This window comes from Leucoraja erinacea, chromosome 19, assembly GCF_028641065.1.
Source record: "Leucoraja erinacea ecotype New England chromosome 19, Leri_hhj_1, whole genome shotgun sequence".
NCBI lineage: Eukaryota > Metazoa > Chordata > Chondrichthyes > Rajiformes > Rajidae > Leucoraja > Leucoraja erinaceus.
The window spans coordinates 19,461,108-19,476,395 of record NC_073395.1 but is presented as its reverse complement, the minus strand read 5'-3'; the positions used below and the strand labels follow the sequence as shown (position 1 = coordinate 19,476,395).

Genomic DNA, 15,288 nt, shown 5'->3' with positions numbered 1-15,288 from the left:
TTTGTGGCTGTGGGCACAACAGTTCCCGTACCAGACTGTGATGCAGCCCGTCAGCAGACTCTCGATGGTGCAACTGTAGACGTTTGTGAGGTTGCTGGCGTTCAGGCCAAACTCCCTCAGTCTTCTCAGGAAAAAGAGCCGCTGGCGGGCTTTCTTAGTTATTGTGTCCGTGTGCAGTGTCCAAGAGAGGTCCTCAGTGATGTGCACACCGAGGATCTTGAAGCTGCTGACCCTTTCAACCTCATCATCACCGATGTGGATGGGGAGGTGTCCACTCCCCTGCTGTCTCCTGTAGTCCACTGTGAGTTGGAGAGATAAAGAACAATGAATGAAAGATTTGCAAAAAAGTAACAATGATAAAGGAAACAGGCCATTGTTAGCTGTTTATAGGGAGAATATAAGAAGCTAGTGTCTTGGGTGGGGGAGGGATAGTAAGAGAGGGAATGCCGGAGCTACCTGAAGTGAGAGGCATCAATATTCATACCACTGGGCACAGTACTCTACCCAAGCGGAATATGAGATGCTGTTCCTCCAATTTGCGTTTAGCCTCACTCTCACTTCTTTACCACCCCATCTACTTGTGTTGCCACCTTCATTGAGCTATGAACTTGGACTCCAAGATCCCTTTGCACATCAATGCTGTGAAGAATCTTACCATTAACTGTATACTTGCCATCAACCCTCACATTCAACCTCCCAAAGTGCAATGCCTCACACTTGCAAGGGTTAAACTCCATCTGCCATTTCTCCGCCTATTTCTGCAGCTGATCTATAATCCCTCTGTATCTTCTGACAGCCTTCCTCACTGTCTGCAACTCCTCCAATTTTTGGTGTTGTCAGCAAACTTACCTATTGCCATTTTGTTATGGTTCGTAAGTTCATAGGTTATAGGAGTAGAATTAGGGCATCTGTCCCATCAGGTCAACTCTACCAGTCAATCATGGCTGATCTATCTTTCCCTCTCAACCCCATTCTCCTGCCTTCCCCCATAACCCCTGACACATGTACTAACGAAATGGCCAGTGATTCCATCCCAGCATTGAACGTTCTATGTACAGCAGTACAGATTTTACTGCGTGCCGTATGGCCGTGTGGCTGCAAGCTTGTATGGCTGACTCCTGCTCTGACTTCTGTGCTGATGTAAATGTGTTGTGACCCATCCACAGGGACGTGTGTCATGAACTGCTGGGACATGTGCCACTCTTCGCCAACCCAAGCTTTGCCCAGTTTTCACAGGTAAGGGCAGTTTTCATCAACACCATCTCCGGATGCCAGTACTATAGGGGCAGCTGGGCCAAGCTGATATCTTGATTGGGTTAACATATGATGAGCATTTGATGGCTTTGGGCCTATATTTGCTGGCGTGTAGAAGGATGAGGGGAGATCTCATTGAAACTTACCGAATAGTTAAAGGCCGTGACAGAGAGGATGTGGATAGGATGTTTCAACTAGTGGGAAGATCTAGGATCAGAGGGTGCAGCGTCAGAATAAAAGGATGGACCGTTAGAAAGATAAGGAGGAATTTCTTCAGCCAGAGAGTAGTGAATCTGTGGAATTCATTGCCACAGACAGCTTGGAGGCCGTCATTAGGTATTATTAGGCGGCGATTGAAAATACCCAATCTTCAATCATGTCTACTCCTACTCTGTTCCTGCAACTTATGAATTGGCAATGGGCAATAAATGTTGGCTGTACGGGTGATGCCCATGTCTGATTTATAAATAATAGTACAAAAGTAAAATTGGCTTCCTAAAGCTTCTTATGATTAGAAGATTTATTTTAATTTGTGGTTCCTATCCAATGTCGCTATGTAACTCTATTCCGCCCCGTTTTCTGCAGGAGATAGGGCTGGCATCTCTGGGAGCTCCGGACGAGTACATCGAGAAGCTCGCAACAGTGAGTAGGGAACTTTGTGCTTTTCCTGACTTTCCTTTAGCTGTGCTAATGGAGCCTCAAAAAACTCATGGTGGTGGAGAAGTGTGAGATAGGGCAAGATGAATACTGACTGGCGTCGACTTTAAACAGTGGCAGGGACTGAGGTGTGTGCTTGTGTGTGTTTGTGTGTGTGCGTGCGTGCGTGTGTGCATGTGTATGTGTGATGTGTTTGTGTGTGTGTGTGTTTTTGTTTGTTTGTGTGTGTGTGTGTGTGTGTGTGTGTGTGTGTGTGTGTGTGTGTGTGTGTGTGTGTGTGTGTGTGTGTGTGTGTGTGTGTGTGTGTGTGCGTCTCTGTGTGTGTGTGTGTGTCTTTCTGTGTGTGTGTGTGTGTGTGCTTCTGTGTGTGTGTGCTTCTGTGTGTGTGTGTGTGGCTGTGCGTGCCTGTGTGTGTGTGCTTCTGTGTGTGCATGTGCCTCGGAGTGTGTGTGTGTGCTTCTGTGTGTGTGCTTCTGTGTGTGTGTGTGTGTGTGTGTGTGTGTGTGTGTGTGTGTGTGTGTGTGTGTGTGTGTGTGTGTGTGTGTGTGTTTTGTTTCAGTTCTATGTGCATTAGTTCTATGTGATCCCACTTTCACATCCACTCCGTACACACTAGGGACAATTTACAAAAGTCAATTAACCTACAGTACATGCCCCTCATGACTTTAGCACAAGAGCAAGAGAAAACAAGCCAGGGAGAGGTTGGTAAAGCTGGAACCCTATTACTTGGAGTTCAGGAGGCTAAGGGATGATCTTATAGGGGTGTCAAGAATCATGAGGTGAATAGATAGGATGAATGTATATTCTTTATCCTGGGATTGTGGAATCAAGAACTGGAGGGCATAGATTTAAGGTGAGAGGGGAAAGAGTTATAGGAACCTGAGAGGCAAACTTTTCATTCAGGGGATGGAACGAGGAGTTCCAGAGGGACTAGCTCCCAAGGAGGTAGTTGAGGCAGTTATTTTAACAACATTTAAAAGACACTTGGATTTAGAGGGATATGGGCCAAACACGGGCAGGTGGGACTACCTGAGACGGGGCATCTTGCTGAGAATGAACATTTTGGACTGACGGGTGTGTTTCAGTGCTGGAATACTCTTTGCCTGTATGGCTCTAAGTTTCATCCACACCTAGGTATCATGGTGTGTGAATGAGTTGCCTGAAAGAATACTGAGAGCAGGTTGAAAGTAAACTTATTAAAGGAAGTTGGAACTACCTGTGAATGAGTGAGAGGTCAAACGATATGCGCAAAAGAAAAGCCCAAAAATAAAACAAATTCATCATGTCTAAGAAGGAACTGCAGATGCTGGAAAATCGAAGGTACACAAAAATGCTGGAGAAACTCAGCGGGTGCCGCAGCATCTATGGAGCGAAGGAAATAGGCAACGTTTCGGGCCGAAACCCTAGAAGGGTTTCGGCCCGAAACGTTGCCTATTTCCTTTGCTCCATAGATGCTGCTGCACCCGCTGAGTTTCTCCAGCAGTTTTGTGTACAAAACGAATTAGTCATCCTTTTGTATAAAAAGATAATCGTTTAGCTGACTGATGATGGAGTAACCGTTTTACTTTATGCAGTGGGATAACACCTTTAAAAAACAGGTTAAAAAAAAGTGGTATATTGACCAATATTCATTTAAAATTCAAAGTATGAAAAAATAGAAGTATAGTTGAGGATATATTTCAATTAAGTCTGCAAGTTATGATTAGTTTGTAGGGTTAGATGTAATGTTATAAAATGGCAGTAGAACATGAAGTAAATGAACAAGGCAGCAGGAAACCCTTTGATGTTCCTGTCAAGTGAATCAGAAGCATTTGTCCCAGGAGGTGCTGAGACACAGAAGCTGACAAGGATGATAATTACCTCTCATTATTCCACGCTGTACAGCTCAGCACAGGAGGCAGACACAGAGGCAACAATTAGAAAATGAAGGAAAAAAATTCTCCCTGCCAATAACAACTCCCCATTCTTAAATAGTGAGGAACAAAATTATGCGTTGCTTTCAGCTGATGGTACACCTGTGGCCGTTGGCAGGGTGCTCACAACTTCCATCTGGGGCAGGATACTGTAGATGCTGGATGTCAGGAAAAAAAAAAAGCAGAGAAAGGCTGGAAATGCTCAGCGGTCAGGCAGCATCTGAGGAGGCGGTCCTTCCATAAGCGAGTGTACAGTCCAATTCACCTCTACCCTATTGAGGGCATTGGACTGTTGCACTGCTATGCTGAGAACAATATTCTGCACTCTATAATTTGAATTACTTATGGTACTCGAGTTTGACTTTTATGTATTTATATATAGTATTATACTGTATGATTTGTTTGGCTAGCATGCAAAACAAAGTTTAAACTGTACCTCTAGGCGTGTGACAATAATGAACCTAAACCTAATAATAAATGGGAAAGTAGACAAAAATGCTGGAGAAACTCAGCAGGTGCAGCAGCATCTATGGAGCAAAGGAAATAGGCAATGTTTCAGGCCAAAACCCTTCTTCAGACTGATGGAGGGTAGGGGGGCTGGGAGAAGAAAGGAAAAAGGAAGAGGAGGTGCCCATGGGCTGAGGGAGAGCGGAGAAGGGGAGGAGACAGCAAGGGCTACGGGAAATGGGAGAATTCAATGTTTATGCCACTAGGGTGCAGACTGCCCAAGCGGAATATGAGATGCCGTTCCTCCAATTTCCGATGGTGCTCACTCTGGCCATGGAGGAGGCCCAGGACAGAGAGGTCGGATTCGGAATGGGAGGGGGAGTTGAAGTGCTGAGCCACCGAGAGGTCAGGTTGGTTAATGCGAACCGAGCGGGGGTGTTCGGCGAAACGACCGCCAAGCCTACGCTTTGGTCTCACCGATGTAGATCAGCTGACATCTAGAGCAGCGGATGCAATAGATGAACCTCATCTATTGAGACATGTATGCGTGTGTGACATGTATATATGTGTGACATGTATGTATGTGTGACATGTATGTGTGTGTGTGTGACATGTATGTATGTGTGTGACATGTATGTGTGTGTGTGTGTGATGTATGTGTGTGACATGTATGCATGTGACATTTTGTGTGCATGTGTGACATGTATGCATGTGTGACATGTATGTGTGTGTGACATGTATGTGTGTGTGACAATATGTATGCGTGTGACATTTTGTGTGCGTATGTGACATGATATGTGTGGATGACATTATGTATATGTGTCGATGACATTACATATATGTGTACAACATTATGATATGTGGGTGTGATATTAATATGTGTGTTTGATGATACGTGCACGTAACATTATTCTCTATGTTTCAATGCGGGGGTAGTGGAGACCAGTCTTCAGAACAATAATTATTGGTTATTGTTACGTGTACCGAGGTACAGCGATAAGCTTTTAGTGGACAATGTGTAGAGTTGCCAGAGCTGCCTAACTCCTTGTCCTGCTCTTGTTCCCAGGTCTACTGGTTCACAGTGGAGTTCGGACTCTGTAAGCAAAACAACGACATACGGGCCTTTGGTGCCGGGCTCCTCTCCTCCTTCGGCGAGCTTCAGGTCTGCCCGCTTCTGCTCGTTGCACATCTTGACATTTACCGTTCTAAACTCACGTCCCCAGTAACAAATTGTCTTTTACTTTGCAGTACTGCTTGACGGAGAAACCAGACCTACAACCATTCGATCCTGAAACGACAGCGAATCAGAAGTACCCCATCACCAGCTTCCAACCGGTCTACTTTGTTGCCGAGTCATTCGAAGATGCAAAGGATAAAGTCAGGTAACCTGCATGAAATGTCAGCAACCGAGGCAGCACGGAGGTAGAGACACGACTTCGATCCTGACCTCGGGTGCTGCTGTGTGGAGGTTTCACATTCTACCTGTGACCAAACGCTTTCTCTCTGGGCGCTCCGGTTTCCTCCCACACTCCAAAGACGTGCAGGTTTGTAGGCTAATTGGCTTCTGTAATTTGTAAATTGTCCCTAGTGTATGCATGACAGTGTTAGTATATGGGTGATCGATGGCTGGCCTAGGCTCAGTGGGCTGAAGGGCCTGTTTCCACGTTGTATCGCTAAAGTCTAAAGTGTACCTGGTGAATTGGCTGATTCTAATTGATGGATTTGCAGCCAAACTTCACGACATTATCTATCATTGAAACAGGCCTTTCGGCCCACTGAGTTCATGCTGACCATCAAGCACAACTGAAGTACAGTGGAAAGCATTGTTTTGCATGCTATCCAAACGGATCAGATATATTATATGTAAATATAATCAAGTCACTAAACATTATTCCCTTTATCCTGCGGACAGTTTGAGTGTGCTGCAGATCCCCGAATATTCAACGGGAATTAGAAGAACAAATGTGCCAGGAGATTGCAGACAGCTGCCGGTCAAATAAGGTTGTTGAGTAGGGGATTTTAACTTTCCCAATATATACTGGGAAAATCATAGCGTGAAGGGTTTAAATGGGGTGCAATTCCTCAAAAGTGTCCAGGATAGTTTTCTTAAGCACTATGTGGAGGCCCCCACACATGAGAGGGCAATGCAGGATCTAGTATTGGGAAATTGTGAAGGGCAAGTTATTGAAGTGTGTGTGGGGGAGCCTTTTGGAACCAGTGACCACAGTTCGATTAGGTTTAAGTGAGTTATGGATAGGGACGGAGAGGGTCCGTGCGTTAAAATGCTCAACTGGGGGAAGGTCAACGTTGAGGATATGAGAGAAGGTCTCGCTCAAGTTGATTGTCGCAGGATATTTGAGGAGAAAGGAACATCGGCCACGTGGGATGTTTTTAAAAGTGTGCTGACGAAAGCTCAGGATATTTACGTCCCTGTTAGAGTGAAGGGCAAAGCAGGCAAACGTAAGGAGGTTTGGCTAATGAGGGAAATTGAGGTGTTGGTCAAAAACAAAAAGGATGCATGGGACAGCTATGTAGGTTAAATAGCTTTGGTAAAATTGTAAATTGTTCCAACTGTCCATAGGATAGTGTTTATGTGCGGGGCTGGTTGGCGTGCACAGTGGACCGAAGGGCCTGTTTCTCTAAACTAAATAAACTAAACCCCAGCATAAAATATTCCATGAGAACTACTCCCTGTCAGAACCCCAGCAACAAATTCTGCCTCATTACTTTATGTGGGAACACCTTGAATCCAGCTAACATTTGCCTTATTTTCCAACACAGGAAATACGCAGTGAATATTCCTCGCCCCTTCTCTCTCCGTTACAACGCTTACACACAAAGCATTGAGGTTCTGGACAGCATCAAGCAGTTACAGGATCTAGTTGTCAACATCAGCGGTAAGTTGGGAAGAAGCTGTGCTTGATCCTGGAGGTCAAACTCCTGTACCTTCTTCCTGATGTTGCTAGTGAGATGAGAGCGTGGCCAGGGTAGCATGGGTCTTTGGTGAGGCAGCACCTCCTGCCGACCCGTTCGATGGTGGAGAGGTCAGTACCTGTGATGGGCGAGTGATTTATATATCATGATGAGTGAATATGGTCAGATCAAATAAGAGGAAGTGGTGTAGAGGACAACTAGAAATAAAGTTTCATCAGTATCAATGCTGAGTACTTGTGGAACATTTTTATGAGAAGCATGATGGCAATAGAACCCAGAGAATTATTCTGGGATGTTATTAACATGAGATGAAATATGGCAAACTAGGGTGGGCAGACAAGTGGCAGATGCAGTCCAATGTAGAAAAAAACTGAAATAATAAATTCTGGAAATGGGAGAAGAGAGAAGACCCACAAAAGGAAAAATAACGTGGAATGATGGATACCGTTCACAAAAGACAGCACGAGGAAATAATGAATAAAACAAATAGTCAAATGGAATTTCAATTACGTAATAGAAAAGGATAGATATTGTGCATGATCTCAACCAGGTTGGTTTACAATATGATGTACTGTGTTGTGAACCTCATGATTTGGAAGGATGAAGGGGGGGGGGAGGGCCTCATAGAAACTTACCAAATAGTGAAAGGCCGAATAAAGTGGATGCGGTGAGATTGTTTCCACTACTGGGAGAGTCAACAGCCTCAGAATAAAAGGACGTACCTTTAAAAAGGAGATGAGGAGCAATTTCTTTAGGCAGAGCATGGTGAATCTATGGAATTCATTGCCACAGATGGCTGTGGAGGCCAAGTCATTGGGTATTTTTAAAGCGGCGATGAACAGGCTCTTAATTGGTCAGGGTGTCAAAGGCTAAGGGGAGAAGATAAGAGAATGGGGTTGAGAGGGAAAGATAGATCAGCCATGATTGGATGGAGGAGTAGACTTGATGGGGTGAATGGCCTAATTCTATTCCGATGTCTTATGAACATAAACTTCGAATGCAAGCCTAACACCATTGTTATTTAAAATTTCCAGGTGAAATGGGAATTCTCACCCATGCTCTGAAGAAGCTTGAATGAAGTTCACCATAACCAAAGGCATCCAGTGAAAGGCAAGATCTAACGGTCCAGGGATATTCTACATTGTATGGACGGAGATAGGCTCATTCAGCCCATCCTGATCTAAGCCACCCACTCTCCTTCCCCCTCCCCATTGTACAATTTGTCCCCCTCAGCCCTGTCAACTTGTTGGGGGGAGGTTGAGGAGGATAAAAAACAAAAGCTGATGTTTATTGAAATGTTGTATCTTCAGCAGAAGCTGTTGGACTGATCTATATCCATGCTTCCGATGTCAAGCCCTTTCAAAGACCTATCTGACCAATACCAATTGAAAACACAAAGTGCTGGAGGAACTCAGCAGGTCAGGCAGGGATATGGGCCAAGCGCGGGCAGGTGGAACTAGTGTGGAGGGAAATGGGCAGATGATATTTCAAGTTGAGACTCTTTTTCAGACTGCTGGAGTAGGGGTAGAAAAATCTGGAAAAAAGAGGTAGGGGTCAGGTCCTCCCTTCCCTTATCTAACCTCCTTTTGTCTCCTTTTCACCTCTCTAGCCTCTTTTAATTTCTCCATCCCCGATCAAATCCCCCTCCCTACAACCCATCACTTACAGACATAGAAACATAGAAACATGGAAAATAGGTGCAGGAGTAGGCCATTCGGCCCTTCGAGCCTGCACCGCCATTCAATATGATCATGGCTGATCATCCAACTCAGTATCCTGTACCTGCCTTCTCTCCATAACCCCTGATCACATTAGTCACAAGGGCCACATCTAACTCCCTCTTAAATATAACCAATGAACTGGCCTCAACTACCTTCTGTGGCAGAGAATTCCACAGATTCACCACTCTCTGTGTAAAAAATGATTTTCTCATCTCGGTCCTAAAAGACTTCCCCCTTATCCTTAAACTGTGAGCCCTTGTTCTGGACCTCCCCAACATCTCGCCTGTCCAACCCTTTAACCCCAACCCCAAGACAAAATACTGGAGTAACTCAGCGAGTCAGGCAGCATCTCCATAAGTAAAGCATGGGTGCTATTTCAGATTGGAAGCCTTCTTCAGACTGAAAGACCTAAAAAGGTCAACTATGCTGTTTCTCTGGAGATGCTGCCTAAACCACTGAGCTACTCCACCACTTTGTGTCTATCTTTTGTAGAAGTCAGCATTTGCAGTTCTTTGGTTTCACCTATCACTTGCCAGGTTTTAGCCCACCCCATCTCTCTTTTCCAACTGCCTTCTCCCTACTCCACCAGTCTGAAGAAGCATCCGACCTGAAAGATTTCTATTCATTCCCTCCACGGATGCTGCCCGACTCGCTGAGTTCCTCCATCACTATATATTCTATGTTATTTCCATATAAGAAAGAATGTTTTTTTCAGCATCAATAAACCTTGAAAACGGAGATGCAATTTACTGGTTAATATCTAAAAAATTGTAACATAGTAAAGAAAAATCTGTAAAATTGTGTTTGTCATTCTACGATTATACCAGATACCTTGTGAAAGAGAAATGATTATGCAAATACCATACTGATGGAAATATATAATTTAATCTATTAGTCACTGCATCTTTTCCCTCTGTTTTTTATACTTGTTCCAAATTCACTCTATAACAGGAGATGGTTTGGGAATGCGAGTTGAATATTTGGGTTTTGCAGGGTAATTTTTTTTTCATGTTTAGTCAACTACGAGCGTGAGACTCAATAGTCCTTTAGACTGTCAGTCCATTGAAGCAGCTCGTCTCAGCTGCTACACCAACACAAGAGAGTAATGTCCCTCATCTGAACCCAACAACACCTGAGCATCCTATTGAGCAAAGGCATATTTATGTCAAGTGGCTCCATTTTAATCCTTTGAACTTGTTTTTCCATCCCCCACCACTTGCATATCTCTGATCAAGCTTTTTGAATAAAAAGGTCCATGCTTGCTGCAATTTGAGTTTACGCCGAAATGATCCAATAGAAGTATATAAAATTATGAGACGCATAGATCTGGTAACCAGTCAGAATATTTTTTCCCAGGATGGAAAATTCAAATACGAGAGGGCGGAGCTTTAAGCTGTGAGAGGGGCAAAGCATAAAATAAATGTGTAGGGCAAGTGTTTTACTGTGGAGGTAGTGAAGGCTGGAATGCACTGCCAGGGGTGGTGGAAACAGATACAATAGTGGCGTTTAAATTTGGGGGGGATTGGCATATAGATGTGCAGGGAATGGAGTGTACATGTGCAGGTACATAAGTGATGGTCTTGGCATTATGTAATGGTGAACTCTGAAGAGCTCAATATTTTGAAGAAATATGATGGAATGGAAATCTAACAATAAGAACAAACTGTTGCAGATACTGTGACAAACCATGCAAGTAACAAGAAATACTCACCAATTCAGGCAGCACCCGTGAAGAGAGGCACAAATAGATCAGTCAGAGACCCTCACCACGTTCTGTGATTTAATAGCTTCTCTCTTGCAGTTCTGTTTTAAAGGAGTTGGTCCTTATCCTTAAGCTGTGACCCCTTGTCCTGGACATCACCAACCATCGTTCAATCTTCCTGCATCTAGCCTGTCCAACCCCTTAAGCATTTTGTAAGTTTCTATAAGATCCCCTCTCAATAAGTGATAAGTACATAAGTGATGGTCTTGGCATTATGTAATGGTGAACTCTGAAGAGCTCAAGATTTTGAAGAAATATGATGGAATGGAAATCTAACAATAAGAACAAACTGTTGCAGATACTGTGACAAACCATGCAAGTAACAAGAAATGCTCACCAATTCAGGCAGCACCCATGAAGAGAGGCACAAGTATATCAGTCAGCCACCTTCCACGTTCGTGATTTAATAGCTTTGTTTGCTTGCAGTTCTGATGAAAGCAGAGTTGGTCAGTCTGAAGAAGGGTCCCGACTTGAAACATCACCTATCCATGTTCTCCAGAGATGCTGCCTGACCCGCTGTTACTTCAGCACTTTGTGTCTTTTGTCCCCAATCAAAAATATTTCTTCTTTTCATGGATGCTCTCAGATATGCTAAATACTACCATGTATTTTGGGGTTCATTTTGTCAGCTGGAGATAAAATGAAAAGTTAACCAGGGCAATGTAATATTTAGATCTTGTGCTGAAAACTAGATGCCACCTTGCCAGTTCAATAAATAAATCCAACACATTTATTGTGACAGTAGCACATCTACAAAGTTATAAAATAGGTTTTCACAATATTAGACTTTAAATTTTTTTGTTTTTCTATGTTAAATTATCAATTTCATTACGAAAAGCTCCTCAAGTTTAAAAATATAGCATTAATTAAACTAGGTGGTCAGGCGCTGAAAGAATTTAATCAGCTTATAAGATGATTATCTGCCATAGACAACAACAGCAAGGAATAAGGAGAGCAAGTCAAGAAAGTCAAGTCAAGACAGTTTATTGTCACGTGTTCCAGATAGGACAATGAAATTCTTGCTTGCTGCAGCACAACAGAGTATTGTAAACAAAAATACAGAACAGTTCAGTTCAATATACATATAAATAAGCAGATAAAGAGCAATATGCTGTTACAGTTCAGAGTCTGTTTGTTGGTGAGTTTAATAGCCTGATGGCTGTGGGGAAGAAGCTGTTCCTGAATCTGGATGTAACAGATTTCAGGCTCCTGTACCTTCTGCCCGATGGCAGCGGAGAGATGAGTGCGTGGCCAGGATGGTGTGGGTCCTTGATGATGTTAGCTGCCTTTTTGAGGCAGCGACTGTGATAGATTCCTTCGATGGTGGGGAGGTCAGAGCCAATGATAGACTGGGCAGTGGTCACAACTTTCTGCATCCTTTTCCGCTCCTGGACCCTCAGGTTGCCAAACCAAGCCACGATTCAACCGGTCAGCATGCTCTCGACTGTGCACCTGTAGAAGTTCGAGAGAGTCCTCTTTGACATGCCAACTCTCCGTAGTCTTCTCCAGAAGTAGAGGCGCTGATGTGCTTTCTTTACGATTGCATCAGTGTACTGGGACCAGGTAAGATCTTCGGAAATATGCACACCCAGGAATTTGAAGTTCTTAAACGGGATTGTGGGTCCCTATTCCTACCCCTTCCCAAGTCCACAATCAGTTCCTTGGTTTTGCTGGTGTTGAGAGCCAGGTTATTGTGGTGGCACCATTTGGTCAATCAGTCGATCTCACTTCTATACTCTGACTCGTCCCCATCAGTGATTTGTCCCACAACACTGATGTCATCGGCGAAATTGGTGATGGAGTTCGCACTATGTCCGGCTACGCAGTCATGAGTGCGGAGTGAGTAAAGCAGAGGACTGAGCATGCAGCCTTGAGGTGCTCCCGCGCTGATTGTTATCGAGCGTTAATGATACATTTTCACCAATACGGACAGACTGTAGTCTGTGGAAGTTGAGGATCCAATTGCAGAGGGATGCGCAGAGACCCAGATCTGAGAGCTAGGTAAACAGTGTGGAGGGGATGATTGTATTAAATGCTTTTGACAATAACTTGAACAAAATTTGGAATCTTCTATCGTAGAAACTCAATTTGATAATTTTATTAGCGTAGATTACTTTAATAATTTATTTAATTTTTAACGTGTTGATTTTATACTTTTTTAGTTATATGTCTATCCAATTAAAAGCTGATTGGTCACAACATCAAAACAGAAAGGGGGGGTGTAAATTGACAGAGAAATATTGTTGATAAATGTAGCTCAATATTTCATTGATGTACGTACTGACACCTTTATGTCTACAGAAAACAGCACTGGATAAATCTTGTTATGTGAGGTACTGGATTTTGAAATACTTGTAGTTAATTTCTTGATAGTTTTAGGCTTTTAATATAATGTATATAACAGATAATCTAAAGTATATTTAGGATGTTTATGTGGAGTTATTCTTGGAACGTTTCTGTGGTTAGATTAAAAATGCTCATTGTTTATCTACAAATATTTTTGAATGAGTTTAGAAAAATGCAGATACAATGTGGAAACAGGCCCTTCGGCCCACCGAGACCAAGCCAACCGGCGATCAACACTAGCACTATCGTTCACACTGGGGACAATTTACAATTTTCTCAAAGCAAATTAACCAATTATCCAACACACTAGGGACAACTTATAGAAGCCAATTAACCTACAAACCTGTATGACTTTGGAATGTGGGAGGAAATCAAGCACACAGTGAAAACTCACGCAGTCACAGGGGGAGTGTACAAACTCCATACAGACATAGTCTGACCCATAGTCAGGCTCAAACCTGGGTTTTTGTAAGGCAGTGATTGCCCGGCGCAGGGAGCTGAGATCCCCCCCAATGCGGGATCTTGATTGCCCCGACGCAAAGGGCCCGACCGTCGGATTCGGGAGCCAAGATCGTCCCGCTAGAGCCCCCCGACCACACGAGGGCAAAGAAGGGAAGAGATTGAACTTTATTTTTCGCCTCCATCACAGTGAGGAATGTGGAGGAGTCACTGTGGTGGATTTTTATGTTAAAATCTATTTTGTGTGTTTTGTTGCTTTTTATTGGTATGACTGCATGGCAAATCAAATTGCTCGAATGTTGCAAAACATACTTGGCTAATAAAGTATTATTATGATTAATAAGATTATGGTCTGATCAGATTGAATGGCTTGCAAAACAATGCTTTTCAATGTACCTTGGTACACATGACAATAATTAATTTAAACCTAATCCTAACGTTACCATACATGAATTGTCGGGAAACATTCACACCAGGTGCTGAGATTGAAACAAGGAAAGTCAAGGTTACCTTTCATGAAAGCAGTCAAACACACCAAGAAAATGTTTCTATCATAGATCACAGAACAACATATCACAAGAACGGACCCTTCGGCCCACAATGTCTGTGTGACCATCTCCTCTTCAGAGTAGAGAAATTATGTTGAGAATACCTTGTACCTTGTGGTTGCCTTGCAGCCCAGAGACACAGGTTCGATTCGTATAAAGGGTAGAAACCAAGAACTGCAGACGCTGGTTCACATTAAAGATAGTCACAAAGTGCTGAAGTAACAGCGGATCAGGCAGCATCTCTGGAGAAAAAAGGATGGATGACTTTTCATGTCGGGACCCGTGTCTATCTATCTTTGCCGTTGTATTTTAGATTTGGCGACTGTTGCGTTTTGCTTTTTAATTTGCCATTTAATTTGCCATTTAATTTGCCATTTAACCCAGATATCCACTCAGACCGAAGGTACGACATATTTTACTGACATTGATTCTGAGAGTTTTTTTCTGCACAGTAAATTATCCCGGCGCAGTAATCCCACAACGGGCAATCGTTTGACAGAACTCGTTCGCCGTTTACGGGGAAGTTTTCATTTCAATCTAAGACCAAACTTCGTTGAAAGCTGATCCCTGGCGATAATGATCAGTCCTAATGAACCCGGGAACGCGTCAAAACCGAAAGAAATAAATGAACCTTATGAAATCAGAAATGGATACGTGAAAAGGAAAATGGAACTTAAATCCTTTCTATGACAGAAAAAAAGACACAGTGCTGGGGTAACTCAGCGGATCAGGCAGCATCTCTAAAGAACATGGATAGGGAAAAAATATACACACCATATGTAACATCTTCTTCTTGGGTATGACGTGCACAGCCTAAAGTTGTAGGACAACTTGTTCTATTTGATCTTATTTGATTGCACGCCGGGTTCATTGCATTTGTCGAAACAGGCGGACCACGTGAAGGTTGCAATCTCCCACCCCCATATATAACATGTTCTCCAGAGATGCTGCCCGACCCACTGAGTTATTCCAGCACTTTGTGTCTTTTTTGTTGTTGTTGTTCGTGCGAATGGCTTGATTGTATTCATGTGCAGTGTGATCGGATTTCATTGGATTCGAGAACCAGAGAATATACTTTTAAGGTGAGGGAGGAAAGAACCTGGGGGTAACTTTTTTTACACAAAGTTGGGTGGGTGGGTGTATGGAACGAGCTGCCGGACGTGGTAGTTGAGACGGGTACTATCGTAACATTTAGGAGACATTTGGACAGGCACGTGAATAGGACAGGTTTAGAGGGATATGGGCCA

At 43.4% G+C, this 15,288-nt stretch overlaps 1 protein-coding gene across 2 annotated transcripts in view; it reads left to right on the top strand.

Annotated features, from left to right (window-relative positions):
• Nucleotides 1–9,820, top strand: part of pah (phenylalanine hydroxylase) — a 32,816-nt gene extending 22,996 nt beyond the window's left edge. For both annotated transcript variants that reach the window (XM_055650539.1, XM_055650540.1), the window contains 6 exons: nt 1,167–1,236; nt 1,840–1,896; nt 5,338–5,433; nt 5,520–5,653; nt 7,053–7,168; nt 8,240–9,820. In XM_055650539.1, the coding sequence (XP_055506514.1) occupies nt 1,167–1,236; nt 1,840–1,896; nt 5,338–5,433; nt 5,520–5,653; nt 7,053–7,168; nt 8,240–8,283 (517 nt within the window). In that variant the 3' untranslated portion in view covers nt 8,284–9,820. The remainder of the gene's footprint in view (nt 1–1,166; nt 1,237–1,839; nt 1,897–5,337; nt 5,434–5,519; nt 5,654–7,052; nt 7,169–8,239) is intronic.
• Nucleotides 9,821–15,288: the final 5,468 nt, after the last annotated feature.